This window comes from Sipha flava, unplaced genomic scaffold, assembly GCF_003268045.1.
Source record: "Sipha flava isolate LNK unplaced genomic scaffold, YSA_version1 247_pilon_pilon, whole genome shotgun sequence".
Lineage (NCBI taxonomy): Eukaryota > Metazoa > Arthropoda > Insecta > Hemiptera > Aphididae > Sipha > Sipha flava.
The window spans coordinates 819,225-835,782 of record NW_020272895.1 but is presented as its reverse complement, the minus strand read 5'-3'; the positions used below and the strand labels follow the sequence as shown (position 1 = coordinate 835,782).

The 16,558-nt window shown below is 26.8% G+C and overlaps 1 protein-coding gene and 1 pseudogene across 1 annotated transcript; both read left to right on the top strand.

Annotated features, from left to right (window-relative positions):
* The first annotated feature begins 1,391 nt into the window (after positions 1-1,391).
* LOC112684274 lies at positions 1,392-6,863 on the top strand. Its single transcript, XM_025555700.1, has 7 exons — positions 1,392-1,435; positions 5,188-5,198; positions 5,326-5,343; positions 5,404-5,807; positions 6,209-6,277; positions 6,497-6,589; positions 6,753-6,863. Exons 1-7 carry the CDS (start codon positions 1,392-1,394, stop codon positions 6,861-6,863), a joined length of 750 nt encoding a protein of 249 aa, XP_025411485.1.
* A 2,328-nt stretch (positions 6,864-9,191) lies between these two features.
* LOC112684260 lies at positions 9,192-16,357 on the top strand (annotated as a pseudogene).
* Positions 16,358-16,558: the final 201 nt, after the last annotated feature.

The window sequence follows — 16,558 nt, the reverse complement described above, 5'->3', positions numbered from 1 at the left end:
CTAAACAGTATGTCCATAATTAAAAATCTTAATAATTTATTGATAATAGTTTACTTACCCCATACGTCATCTTACCCCAGGTTACTTTAAGTATATGCCTCCTCTTTAATTTAAGTCGCCAAAAGTCCAGGTGGACGCTTAATGGCATTGGTCACTAAAATACAATATTGAATATACAACACTTATTATAATATTACAATTAGAGATGGGCCGATCCTAGAACCGATACTTGGTATCGGCCGATATTGGTGGTATCGGAAATATCGGTATTAGTTTATTTTCAAAACCGATATTTGAACCGATACCGCAAAAACTATTTGTGATTATAATATCAGGTATCGGTTTTATCGGTTTGTGGTATCGGATTAATTTTAGTATCGGTTCATGGTTTTGCCAAAAAAATTGATTTTTTTGTGTAATATATTAAAAATTAACATAGTTTTTACTTGTGATTATAATATCGGGTATTGGTTTTATATCGGTTGTATATATCGGTATATCGGGTATCGGTAAAAAGTGGTATCGGCCCATCCCTAATTACATTGGCGGATTTAAAGGTTCAAATAAAGTCGACAAATCCAAAAGAGGGGCCTCGTAATAAATGTATCACTAAAATCCTTAGCTCCATTTTACAAAGCTACTCGCTACACTCGCGATACGAAAATGGAAAATAGTACATTAGAAATAACGTAATGCAGCGAAACTGATAATAAATCATTGTTCATATACTTGTATAGTGTACCTACTCGGAAATTATATGAATTCTATAATCAATATTAACAGTATTTCTAACTATATCTATATTCGATCTTTTCTACTTTGTTTATAAATAAAATGTTCTATTTTTGAAGTATTCAGAGGATTCTTGAGTATTTCCTGTATATTTAAATTATTTTGTTATAAATAAAAATGGTAATTGTAAACGATATTACAATTTGTACCATAATTTTTTTTTCCGGTAAAATTTAAAAAAAAATTACTATCATTTTTCAGGGCCTCAGTGAATAATTTAAGGAGGGGCCCCGTCGGCATTCGCCGACTAAACGACCGTTAAATCCACCACTGCCTAATTACAATATTACATGAAATTTATTTTCTTGATTTATTTGAACAAGTGGATAAAATTTCGGAGAAATAATTATTTAGGTATAACTATAAGAAAAAATGGTAGATAATGGATACCATGGGTTAATTTAATTGACGCTGTGTCTAATTGTAGAAGATCCCCGAGCGGTTATTACCGATAGCTCTAAAATTAAAGTGGTAGTGATATCGACTATTATTTAGAATAAATATAAACAGAATAGAATAGCTATAAATAGTATAAATATTAAATTATGATAGAGGATAGACACTATCATATAATATAGACAGTATACACCTCATGTGCTATGTACGTATTTGTTAATGTCTTCGTCGACCAACAACTAGCAAGGTTAGTAATTGTTTCTTTTTAGTTTTGTTAAGTTTAAATTAAGTTTTTTAACATTATCTACTATGTATTTCAATTTATTTTTTTTGAGCAGGCATATGTATAGAATTATTTTTCTTTGGGGGAAATTTGTTTTTACACCCTATGAACATATATATAACAAAGGAGGCTTAGACCTCATGGGTTTCCTAAAAAAAGGTTGGTAAGATTTAAAATTAGGAAGGGGAACGCTCCTTAATTTTTGATGAATATAGTCCCCCCCACAACATTTTCCCCACTTTAACAACTGGTTTAAACGTTTAAATTGAATAACGTTTAAATTATTTATAGCGTTAAACACTCAGTTGCTTATTACGTTTAAATGTCACATAACGGTAAAAAATATATATTATTTTGATTTAAGCCCTGGTCCATACTTAGTGAAAATCAAAAAAAAACAAAAGCGAAACTTTCAAAACACAGATAGGTGTTAAAAAAGAACTACACAAAAGTTCATTTTAAGTGGATCCGGCATTTGATTAAAAAAAAATAAAAAAAAAATATTAAGGATTCACCTGATTTAAATATTACCAAAAATTTTACTTGTACATTTTGAGCCTGAATTAAAGAAAAAATTTGAGTCCCCCCCCCTCCCCCTAGAAGTAAGTCTAAATACGCCCCTGAGAAAAAAGTTCATGTAGCCACTGTGTTATTATATTACATGAATTGTTATCAAAATATACATCAGTTCCCAAATACAGCTTATGTGGTACGTACATTATGCTACCCTGGAAATTTAATAAATGCAATGGCAGTAATATGTAGTATATAGTAGACTTTTTTTTTTGTAACTTTAGTATAAAAATTATATTTTATATTTTTATAAACTGTGTTAACAGATTTTACATTTTAGTTGTTGAAAGAATGAATTTTTTTTATATGAAATTATGTAACAACTTACTATAGCAATATTATTTTTAATATACTGCTAATTAAAACGAAATATTGATGATTATGCCTTATGGTTTAAATGTAATATTTAGTAGTTAGGTAAACTTGCAGTTTATTTTTTTAAATATTAATTACCTATTTTTGAACTCTGAAAGGAATTTAAAATTTAATACAATTATAATAAGAGTCAATTATGGTACAGTTTTATTAAAGAAAATTAGTAAATATAATATCCTATAACACTGATAAATGTTTAGTGAAAACATTGATTAAATATATATATATATATATATATATATATATATATATATATATATATATAGTATATTTAATCAATGGTGAAAGTAAATTTCATAATTTAAATATCATTATTTGCTATATATACTATCTAATAGATAGTATATATTTATGACTATCTATTATATTAATAGATACACAATTATGAAAAGTTATTTGGTGCTTTTTTTCATGTCTTGAATATGAGTTGTTAATTTTTAAATCATTTATTTTTGTAAACCGAAAAATTAGGATTTTGCACTATGAGGTTTTCAGCCTAACAATAATAAGTTAATTAATGAGGGAAGATAATTATATAATTACAATATTAATCAACGCATTGAAAAAATTATAATAATAATTAACTATATTAGATATATATATAGGTATATATTATTACAGTATATATATTCATATTTTGATTATTTATTGAAAGCTTGATTAATATTAAATAGAATAATTATCATTAAAAATGATTATACAATTTTAAAATATTTATATAAATATTTAAAAGAAGACAAGTATATTCCCTTTATTACCTACCACTGATTTTAGAATATATTTTATAGAATATATTCTAAGATCAATGTTATCTACCTACATACATTGCACTCTACTAGTATAGTTATACAGTTTTATTGTGTAGTTTTCAAAATGATAGAGTGCGCTACTAAAAGCACTCTTATTTAAGGAATTTTGTATAGGCAATTTAATTAACAGAAAAGAAAATTTGATAGTCTGTTATGAGTTACTATAGCAATTCATTTTAACTATTTATTTCATAGTAAATAAGTTTTTATAAAAAATTTTTTTTTTAAAACTATTTAATTAATAAAACAAAAGTTATTAAAATATATACATATAATTTGTACAATAAATTGCATTAATATATAAATACAATTCAATATATTTTTTTACAGTATTTAAAGTTGTAAATTACAGACTGAGCAGGTAGTACTAACCGACAGGTTATGAAATAGGTCCTTAGGCCAAGACTGTTTTAATCTTCTCCTAGGATTATTAGGAATTTTACGGGAAAAGAGTCAATTTCTAAGTGGATTTTTATGGTGAGCTTTATCGAAATAAAATTTCGATAAAGCCCACAATAAAATATAAAATAGAATTAGAATTAGAAATAAAATATGAAATTAAAATAAGTTAAAATCAGTATATATGTAGATAACATATTCAGTTTTTTGTACCTAGATATTTAGTCATTGTCCAGTGTGTTACCTTTATAGCAGTATAAACTCAGCAAATTATATCTGCTAATATTTGTTAAAGGGAACTTTATTCTATGGTCAAACTATTATTTGCCGCTTTCAATAACATTTTAAATCCATCTGACGCCTACACGGTATGTAATTGAAAAAAACCGTTTACTTTGTTTTGCTTTATTTGTTTCCATAGCATTGAATGAGAAACGGTTTTTTTTATCAAATCTACGGCTTAGGTTGGTCATCATAAAACCATACTAAAGTAAATCTTGCTAAAACACCGAGACCTTCTTTGTATTTTACATTGCTATTCAGTCGAGGAGGGGAAAAATATATGGTTACCAATTCTAATTTTGCAAACAATGAATGCATTTTTTTTTTCATGCATTTTCAAACAGTTATAAGTTGGCGATTACCTATTGTGTGTTATATTGTATTGAAAAAAGGGTTGCAAACATTTTGTCTAGAGTCAATATTCTGGATATATAATTATTTTATTATTGTACATAATGTGTATCTGTTTAGATAAAATATTATTAGTACTTTTTCAGTACATACAAATATACGGTGTAGTTATGACCGAGTTTACGAAATCACTCAAATTATTAATCAACTTATCTAAGGTTTTTGGTTTGATAAGCTTCTGCTCTACATTTAATACAGGTTTATTAAATCGGGACACAAATTCGACGTACAGAATATTTCTAGAATTAATACGGACGTTCTTTTTCGTAGTTTCTACTTGTCGCATAATTTTTCATTTAAATACATATTATTCTATACATTTTACAATAATGAAATATTGGTTCATAATTATTACAGCTAGAATAATGGAAAATTTTATAATCAAGTATGAATTTTTACATTATTTATTTTACATTTGATCTTATAGTTTTTTTTAATGATCTAGAATATAATTATGAGAGTAAATACAGTGTAGTACTGTTGGTATTTCACTATATTATATATAAACAACTTAGATTATTATAATTAATTTTAATTTAATTAAGGCATAGTAAATTGTAATCAGTTTACATTCTAACATTCAAAATCCTCAAATATATTTAATAATTATTATTTTTATTTATTTATTTATGTGTGTGTATTATTTATTATAGTAAATTGATTTTAAGATAAAAACCTGAAAACTTAAAAAATTTATCTTTAAATCCATATTTAAAATTTAAAAAAAAATAAATAAAAAAAATACGAACTGTCTATTCATTATTATATTTTATATTATTATATTTCTATGCATTATTTTATTTTAATTTTTTTCTAAAACCATAAAATTTTAAGTATATAAATTAAATAAAATTAATTTTGTTTCAGGTTTATAAATGGTATAATTTGCTTTGATAGTAGACTTATGTTATTCAATTCAATATTATTGCCCGACGTTCATTCCAATTTGCCGAAAAAAAAGGTTATGGACGATTTTCATGATAATTTTTTTTATATATTATCTAGGATTTCGTATATTTTATGGTATCCATTACACTGTTTCTTTTATAGAAAAAAGTCTTCTGTTACATTTCTTGTTCGCAGCGCCGGAAATAATTATTTTCGTTGTGTTGATCACATCTTGTTTTTACCTGTATAATATTGGACATAGATTTCACGTTGTAAGCTCCTTGTGGCAGTACTTACCACCTACATTGAACGCTGTGCCGGGCAAGTGGACGAACAACGAAATAATTGCGCTTGTGGAATGTATAAGGCTATTGCACGCAGAACTTTCCGAACTGATAAGGCTGTTTAGTCGTGCCTACGGCCCGGTGCTTTTAATGTATTATGTCTTAACATTTCTCCATGCCGTGTACGAAACGATTTTTTTAGTAATATTTAAGGATGGCAATCTCGCAGTGAGTGTAGTTCCGTTAATTTTTTATGTAAATCACATTTTTAACATGGTGTCAATCCTCTTCATCGCAACGTGGGTAATTGAAAAGGTAAGAACTTACTTGATTATGTAAGCGTGATTTTTTTTTTTTAGAGTAGTAGACCACAGACACATAATATTACCTCTTTATACATGTTTTGATATGAAACAATCATGCTCTGCCGATCACTCTGTTATAAACATTTAGTTTATTTAGCTTATAAAACTTATTTATTAGTTTGTATTATAATATAAATTTTGTCTATATCATCTTGAAATCTTGAATTTTACATTCCTTATTAATTACCATATCGTATTTTACATTTATTAAATACTCCTGTAACACAAGCGATTTTAAAAGATATTTTTACCCACTTAATGAATTCCTTATAATAATTTAAAAACAAGAAACATAGGGGACCTTGAAGTCTATTACCAACGTATTATATAATATTATTCAATCATTTTCAGAAAAGTAATATTATAACACACTTGCGATCGATGCGAATTTCTGAAATACCAGCTGAAACAAAATTACAAGTATATTTATATAACTAAATATATAATTTACAGAATATGTCATAAAAAAAAATGCAGTAAATTACGTTCTCTTTTTTTTAGTTGGCTTTTATTTACGTGTTGTATTTAAAACATTTTTTAAATAATTGTTTCACCAATTAAAAGTTATTTTACTTGGTATTCTGTACCAATGATGTGTCAACGATATTTTAATTTGTTACATTTTTATTTATTATTTAGGTTAAATTATTTATGAATCAAATATCATTATATGAGCAAAAAGAACTGACAGCATTTGGATTATTTAATTTGAATTTGAGATTGATTACTTCTGTAAGTATATTTTTAAATATAAAATTATTCCGTTGTTATAATTATTTAATATCACAAAGACAAATTATTGAGTGGGAACAAATAAGAAATGTACTTAAAATACGTTAAAACTGTTTAAATGATTATAGAATAAAGTTAATTAATATACATTTTTCATTTCCAGATGTCAGTATTATTGATAATGGTGCTCTCTACAATGATTCAAATGAAAAACCATCCTATTTTTAACTTATTACATAATTTATTAGGAGTCCAATTCAAAATCAATCCTTAAATTTGCATTAATTTGTTAATACCAATTCTTTGACGGAAACATCTTATGTATTACTAAATATTTACTGTTATATTGTTTTTACATTTTAGTGGCTGATAAATAGTTGTATATTTTAATAGAGTTACACTCGTCATATAATTTTATCGAAAACATATAATTACGATTATCTTATGAAAACAATAAAAAGTCAACAAGAAAAATCCAGTATTTATCTAAGGTTTTATTAGTCTCCTATGAAACTAATCAAAATTATTTCTCTAATTGTCAATAAATATCTATATGAGTACCTAACAAAATTATTAATTCTATTTCAAAAAGCTATTTCATAAAATTTTTTTTAGCACCGTTGATTTTTTTCGTTATGCACAAATGACTGTAAAAGGATATATTGTGACAATTATTAATTTATTATTTTATTTATGTGATGAGGCTCGAAGAAACACAAGTAGTAAGAGTGGTTATGAAAATAAAGGTTGAAGGGAAAAGAGAAAGAAGAGGACCAAAAAAAGAGATGGCAGTTTACAATTGTGAATGATATGAGTACTGTTGGTGTGTGTGTATGTGATGTAAGAAATCAGAACGAGTGGAAGTTTAGAACAAAGGTAGCAAGACCCTAAATAGATGAGAGAAATGTGAAGAAGAAGAAGAAAAAGAAGAAGATTATTATGCAAAGTCTGTATAAAATTATCTATAATTTTTGGATCAGATATAATAATAATTACACGTTTTATTATATTAAAATTTTAGAAATTAATTTCAGATTAATATTTATACTTTTCGGTTTATCAAATCAATGTGATTTACAATAAATATTGTTTTAAATTATTAATAAATATACAAAAATAGTTCTTGTCACTGAAATTCTTAATTTATATTGCATAATTTATTCTCCTTTGAATATTTAAATTATTTATTTTATATTTTATATACTATAGAAGTTTAATGAAAATATATGAATGACTTTATATTTATTCTGCTTGTAGAAGAATATATCAATTAAATTTAAAAACGATTTTATTAGAACTGTTCTGCTAGGTATAGTAGCTTGTATAGTTAGCGTGTCATATATATGTTTGTAATTGTTTTACAAAATAATGTATTATTTATTATCATTTAATATTAATAAAATTTTAATGTTATATTATTCAGTGCTTATATATTTGTCTATATCGTGAATAAACACGAAAAGAGAAAAGTTGACAAGAAAAGTTACTGCAACAACTTTTTTTTGTTATGGTTGCTGCAAAAACCAATACTATTTCATATAAACTTTACAACTAGATATTTATATGGTAATGTATGAGAATATCGACTTATAAATACAATATCATATGTTCCATTGGCTATTGCGCTATTTATCATTAAGTGATTTGAATCTAACTAATTTTTGTATCATATATTATAGATAATTTACCAAATTCGTATATTAAATTAGCATTCAACAATGCTTATTTCAATGTCAGTATATTGAATAGCTCATATTATTATCATATAATAGGCGGAACATAATTTGTGACTTAAGTCTCCTAAAATTAGCTGGCATATATCGTAAATATTATTAAAAAAAGTTATTGAATATCATATGTTTTTTATTCGATAATTATTTGTTTTATATGTTTAATATAATTGATTATAAACATGATGCAAAATATTACAATTTTTTGTAAACAGTGTATGGTGAAAGATTTTTAAAATTTCTTCTTTATGTTAATGATTTCAAATATAGATAACTTTTTTGGGAAAAATACTTATATATTTAATACATTTTTTTATTTAATCACAATTTTGTTTATTTTTGAAAATTTGTTTAAGTAACACTATGTATGTTACGTTATGTTATGTTATGTTAATAATTAGCAAAACTTTTTTATACGAGTATAATGTTTTATTATTTGTCCTTCTCACGACTACTAATTAGCGACTGATTTTCCATCTAGATCGTAATATATCGATAAAACACAATCAACAATCACTAGAAGTTTACTTCTATAAATTACACCTATTATATATTTATTTTTTTAATAAGGTATCATGTTGACCTTAGCTGGATAATAACAGAATTTTGTAAATTATCACTCTTCACATCAGGATAGTAACATGAAAACGCTCAGCATTCTGATAGTAAAATATCGAATTATTTTCCAACAATTGCCTTTCCCGGTTTTGACAGTATAATTGTGTCAGACCAATCACACGGTGGAGAAAAACATAATATGGATAGCACATTTAATTCTCAGCGTAGACTCTAGTGATATAGTTCTATCTGCTATTAATGCAAATAACTGTAATTGATTAGATCAAATTCATACATAATTAAAATTTAATAAATACTTTTAATTTTTATTTTAAGTATACAATAAAAATTATATCAAAAGACAAAATGATCCTGTTTTGGATTATTTTAGGACTTTTATCATTGTCAGAATCACAAAAGTCATTCCTGCCCAATTTACCTGCGGTAAGTTTATCATTTTATTCTTATGAAATACATACTTTTTTTTTTTTGGAATCGAGAGTCGAGTGGATATTATTTTTCGTTAATCATATTACTTCCGGTTTATTTATTGATTGCAAATTATAAACATACCTATATAACCTCTCTCCATGTAGCTGTGCAATATACATTGTTAATTCTATATAAGGAGAAACTACGACCGCACTACAAATTAATTTTTAGTATACAATATACATATACAATAATAATCGTTTCAGTGTCTCATTTGTAATGAATTGCATTTTCGCCATTTGACTAAACTCGGTTCCCAGAAGGTTAGCTTCATATAGGATCTAACCTTGATCTAGACGATAAATTTGTCAAGAGGAACTTAAGCTGAGTGCCAAAAATTATGCCCGGCATGTGGTAGGTTTCCTTCCATGCATCTGACTATGTTACACCTCTCATTTTTTCAGAATGGGCAATGAGATCCACTGTGTCCTCCATCTCTCTTCATTAAATGTAATCGGAATGCAAAATGTGCTTCTTTATCTACAGATAATGTTGAAGGCAGTCATAATGTCTGCACTAATGTCACTGATGTCCTGGAATGTTTCATTCACATTAGGATGTCGAAGATCAGTCTCCGTGTTCAGGCTTCCTTTCTTGTGGTCAGTGCTCGAAATGGAAAATTTTCTGAACCGGAACGCTTTTTTTTTGAGTACATATCATAGAATTGGGGACTTCACCCAATTAAAATTAAAATTTCTTCTTCCTCAAATACTAACCCTTTTTTAATAATATATAAGTTTTATCTACTATTTTATGAAACTCACTTTAAAATTTCAGCCCTTTTAAAAATTTAAATATATTTTTATCTTCTTTTACTTACTTACGAATATGTATGTATATATTATATAAAATAAAAATATAAATATAAAATGTTTAAAGAACTACTTATAATTTATAAACTTATTTTTATTTAAATTTTATATTTATAACTCAAAAAGTACAGCATCAATACAATTTTTTTTACAATAACTTTCACAATGATTCATATGTCTTATCACACTTTTGGTTTCTTTTACGACTTGCGGTATCATCAGCTGAATGTCGACCATTCAATAACCAAGATCGAACGTATTTTTCTGGTTCGAATTTCATTAGAGGTGGTCCAACACAATTAATAAATAAAAGAGCAGCAACAGTTTTTATATTTAATGAAGTTCTTAGTGGTGACATGATTTCGTTCATAAAATTTCGTTCACATTCGCTAGTCGATACTGGAATCGTTGCAATTGATTTATAAAGGGGTTTCAAATCTTCTGGAATTTCCTTTTTGCCCAAGTCCATTTTATAAATTCTAAAACTCTTTTCATCAATTTGAAATTGTTGACATAAATTACGAATATTACAGTCACCAAATTGTATGTTTTCTATTTGGCCATCATTCGAAAGTGGCCAATTTTTTGGATTCAATTTTTCAATATTATCAAGTAAGTTTTTAAACGTTTTTTCATTGTCTTGGCGATGTTTTTCATTACGACTGACATTTGATGAACTGGAAGTCATCATTCGAGATTTTAAATTATTAGCTAGGCTTTTGTAAAATTGTGCAGAATTTATTTTAGGAACATTGCCACTGTGTAATATTACATTTTTATACGACATTTCGTTCTTTATTTCTTTTAATGCGTTAGTTAATTTTGGACCTGGATCGGTTGCCATAGAATCTAATACACGTATTGTTGTTCTTATAGATTTATCAGCGTTTACTAATGTAATACTACGTTTTTGTAAATATTCTGATAAATCTCCTAATTCGTCTAAAGCATCAGACATGGTATTTAAATTACTAACAAATTCTATACTTGTTATCATTTTAAACAATCCACAGTATTTACTTCTTTCTTTAGAGTCTCTGGTAGAGTCCATTGACGCCAAGTTGAAATGTTCACACAAAGCAAAAAAATTATTTATGACTGCATTAACTGTCCGTTTGCTTGATGCTACCCATCGAACTGACAAAATTCTACCAATTTTCAAAATTTTTACTTCTAATGAACTAGCAGCTTTTTTTAACTCGTTTTGGTTTTTAGGTGACCGATGGAATATAGTATAAAGTTTATCCATAAATATTTTAAAATGGTTTATACCACAAACTTCGCTAATAACATCACCTACTGTCAGTTCCAAACGGTGATTTGAACAATGCCAATTAATTAATTTAGGAGATTGAATTTTAAGTCGCGTGGCTACTCCCGAATCTTTTCCGATCATAACAGAAGCTCCGTCACATGCAAAAGCAATAAAACATTAATTTAAAAAAATTTGATTAAATCCGTGTCCACCCAAACAATCAAATAATGATTTAGTAATAGTTTCAGCAGAGGTATTAGGGAGTTCAATTAAGTCAAGATTAAAAGTATAAGGTTCACCGGGAAAATCTTCAATAAATGCACGAACAACAACTACTAATGTTGTTAATTTACTAAGAGTAGTTGATTCGTCGATTAAAATAGATATATTTGTTTTAGTTAAAATTATATTTTGGCAAATAATTTTTTTTCATCTCTGATGCAATGTGGAGTGCTATATCCGCACACGTTTTATCGGAATGTAAAATGTTTCCCATATTTATACCATTTAAAACTTGTAAATCTATTTCATTTGATAAATCAACAAAAGGCCTTTGAGTTTTTACAATTTTATAAACAGTTCTAATAACTTTTTCAGTAGTAGAGAACTTTGATTTCAATGCATTTTCGAAACTTTTTTCTATTTGTTTTTCTTTTGATTGTTCATGTAATTCTACTGCTCTAAGATGAGCGCCAGATTTTTTGTGTTCAAATATTTTTTTTCTCAAACTAGACATTTGACTTTCTTTTGACTTTCCATTCGAAATTATAGAACAGTCTTGCCAAGGTTTGGAAAAGCGAAGAGTTTTATCAACAACAGATAATCCTAAATTTGTTATATTTTTACAAATCAAACAACCTAATGCTTTATTTTTAACTACTAGCCACTCATTTACAGTCTTGAAATTTTCGTACTGACCTTTATTCCAACATTCGGGCAAATCACTAGTTTCGTGAAGTTCCATATTTTTATTTGATTCTTTATTAGATGATGTATGTTCACTTTCAACGCACAGTTTTTTATTTGTCGAATTATCACATTCATCATTGGACTTAGAACGTTTATTTACCCAATTTAGTATAGAAGAACTCATATTTTTCGCACGGAATAATATATGCTATAAACTAATGTAATTAATGATCAGCAAAATATAATACATGTATTACTGCAGCTTAAATGATACTAAAAGCTAATCAAAACATACGGGTATCAATATGATCACAAGATTTGCTGCCACTCAGAAAAATCAAAACTTTTACGTTTGATAAAGAATTTCCGGCTAACTTGCGGGAACGTATGTACAAAACTGCGGGCACGTGGGGATGTCAAACCGTCGTATTGTGCCGTTCCATAGTATTTCTTATCGTACGTTAAAAATACACATAGGTGCGTATCGTGTGAATATAGACAATAACTACACTATCGGCGGACAACGATTATCTAAAGATAAGCAATAAATTTACTAATGCGTTGCGGTCGTTGGTCGTTTATTAAATATTTTACAATGCACAATTCTGCAAAATGTTTAAATTTTACAGAAATATGGTAGGTACAGTAAAAATTTGTTTGAACCGGAACGATAAACGTATTTTTTTTACGAACCGGAACGCTAAAAATTTTTTTGTCGTGAACCGGAACTGTGTTCCGGTGCGTTCCGGTCCATTTCAAGCCCTGCTTGTGGTCTCTTATAGCATTTGCCTCTGATGGAGGATCGCTTCTTTCTTCTCTCCTTAGATAACTACCATTGTTTGGTTGCTTAGCCTCCTTTTTTCGTCAACTACACTTGCCTCCTCTAGGACGAAGGCTGATATGACCAAGACAGATCTTAAATTCCTGGTAACTTGGATAACCGGACACTTCTGGGTTTGGAAATGTTTTCACCGCAGAATTTGCACAGATCGGAGCTACGTTTAACAGCTTGCTATCCACTACATTCATTAGCAGTACTTTTTTTTTCAGTTGGGGATTCTCTTCGGTTCAGCATCAGCCTGCCCACGGTCGACTCCCCGTTTTGCTTGCTGTCGCAGCCGTCTAGATATTTTAATTTTTTTTATCTATTATCTTTATCTAGATAAATTTGGACATATTATCTTTCATATTTATCTAGATAAATTTTGCATTATCTATTTCCAACACTGGTATTTGAAAAAATGTTCTACGATTACTTTTTTTATGAAAAATACGACGATTCTATTCAATTATTCTTTAGCAGATATTAGTTTATTAAGATTATCTATAGTCAATGATCTTGGAGTCTGGTTTGATGCTAAACTCTCTTTTAATGACTATTTATATTTCGTTAGGAACAAAGCGTTTGCGAAATTAGGTTTTTTAAAACGCACATGTGCAAATTTTAGAGATCAATTTGCATTAAAAACTTTACACCAGTCTATTGTCCGTTCTCATTTTGATCATGCATTACTTATTTGGCATCCATATTTAAAAACTAGCATACTGAGTTTAGAAAAAGTTCAAAATAATTTTATCCGTTTCTTATGTTTTCAATGTTTTATCTTTAGAATTCCACATTCAAGCTACGAAGTGGAATCAAGTATTTTTAACATATTTACGCTTGAAAACCGTTTTCTTCAGATAATAAAATTTTTATACAAAATATTAAAAAACATGATTGATTGCCCTGAAATACTCCAAAACTTACATTTTAAAATAAATTCAAAAAATTGTCGAAAAAAAAAACTTATTTTATATAAAAAATGTAACCACGTCATACATGTCAAATTCGCCGTCAAATGTCTTAATGTTAGCTAGAAATTATGTTGAAAATATTGATTTTTTTAATACATCTTTGACAGAATTTTCTGTTCAAATATTAAGATATATAAAATAAAAAAATTATAAAGAATTTTGTTTGTATTTTTTATTATTTATTTAAGTTTTCATGTATTACTTTGTATTTTGTGTATATCTTTTGATAAAAATTGTAATAAAATTTGATAAAGTTTTTTTTTTAGGTATTTTAAAGTTTTGTTTATAAAATAATGAAATATTTTTATATCACACTTTTTTGTAGGAATCGAATATATAATCTTCTATATATATATATATATATATTTATGCTAAGAGCTATAGTTTTTGAATTACATTAAAAAAACAGTAAAGCAAATCTCAATTACTATATTTCAACCCTTATTCGGCCCTTGAAAGGGTTGATTAACATAATCCAAATTTTACCAAAATTACTTCCTCATGTAAATTAACAAATCTATGGGGTACAGACTAAAAATAATTAAGTTAAAAAAATAAGGACCACGCTAATATATATATATATATATATTTGTTTGTTAAATTTCAATTGTCCAATAATTTAAAATATATTATACAATGTATCTATGCTGTTATTACTTGATTAATAGCAATTAAGTATTTAAAAGATTAAAATATATTAAATAATTTTTTAGGGAGAATATAGAATTGTCTACGATGCTGTATATAATTGTAAGTACTCAAAAAATAATCTAGTGGAAGTTAATCTATATTTTAGTAAAAAGTCAAATAATATGACTGAAGTTAAAGGAAATTTTACACTTCATATACCGGTGGATGATGATCTAAATGTGAGTTGTGATGTTTAATTTTTGATAATCTCATTTCAGGGTTAAAATATTACAGAATTTTTTTTTCGTGGATTTTTTATTTATTCAATGACTTTTTATTGAATATATACTTAGGAGTACAGTGGTGCAACTGAGGGTGAGGTTTGGGGGTTGTGACAACCCCCCCAACCCGATTTTTGAGAATTAAATTGATAAAAGTTTTAGATTGTCAATAAACACGTTATGTAAATCATATTCATTTATCACTAGTTTTTAATGTTACCATATTAAAATAGATACTCAAAATCTTAATGACATTATAGGAGGTCGCAGCCTCAAAAACATGGATAATGTATATTATATTCTTGATATTAACAAAACACATTAATAACTATCAATATTGATTGAAATAATGTGTCGATAAATATAAATATTATTTAATTTATTTGTTAGCTAGAAGTCAACTTTTCGTCATGGAGTCTCAGGGGAGGCTGGGTAAAAAACTCGTTCGTTCAGAATTTTGATAAGATGTGTACGAATTTAAAAATGTTGGCGGGAAAAGCTTGGTCTCCGTTTGTTGAAGCTTTTCACGTTCCAACAAACAAATGTCCAATACCAAAGGTAACAATGAATTTATGTGTTACTTTCATTATATATGCGATAATTTTCAGATCAGTTACAATGACATATAAGTAGTTTGTGGCCACACACTTTAACACATTTACTAAATAAAATTAAAATTATTCTTATATTACTGTAAAATAAAATAAATTATATCTTCTTGTCATACAATACAATAAAACTCAACTGTTTGATTGATGTTATTGCATAGTAAAGTACATTTTAACATATCTATTAGCTAAGAACCTGCAAATAAAAATTAATTTTGATATCTGATATATCGTACAATATTAAACCATATCGATATCGTATCGAATTATTGAAATTGTTGGCTAACCCTAATTTTTATCAAGGTAAATGTTAATTTATTCTGAGAAATGTAATCTGCTATTGATATGTAAATTATTTATTTATCATTATGTATATCATAGAAGATTATTGTAAATTATCTATTATTCATTATTTATAGGGCACATATACTACAAAAGGAATAGACGTTCGTGTTGTAGATGGTAATAATTTTCCGAAAGTTTTTTTTTTTATGGAAAATATAAATTGGAGATGAAAATCAAGTTTAAAAATAATACTTTGGTTGGCTGTGAAGCTTTGGAAATTAGAGTGGTTCGACCATGGGAACTACCTAATTTTTGATTGAGTGATCTAAGGCTCAAAAGTCTTTACCAATATGGCTTCTATATGTGATTTTATAGGTTTTTTTTAACAATCACTTAAAATATTATTTTTATAGCAATAGTATTACCTTTAAATTATTATAGGTGATGGAGTGTGCAAAAAAATGTTTTCTATATTTCAATTTTTATATTTTATATTTTATTCTGGACACAATTAAATGTTCTTCATTTTATAAAAAATAACGATGAATTATGTTGATTTTTTCCTCGAACATTTAATAGTTTATATATATTATAGTATCACAGTACAGTATA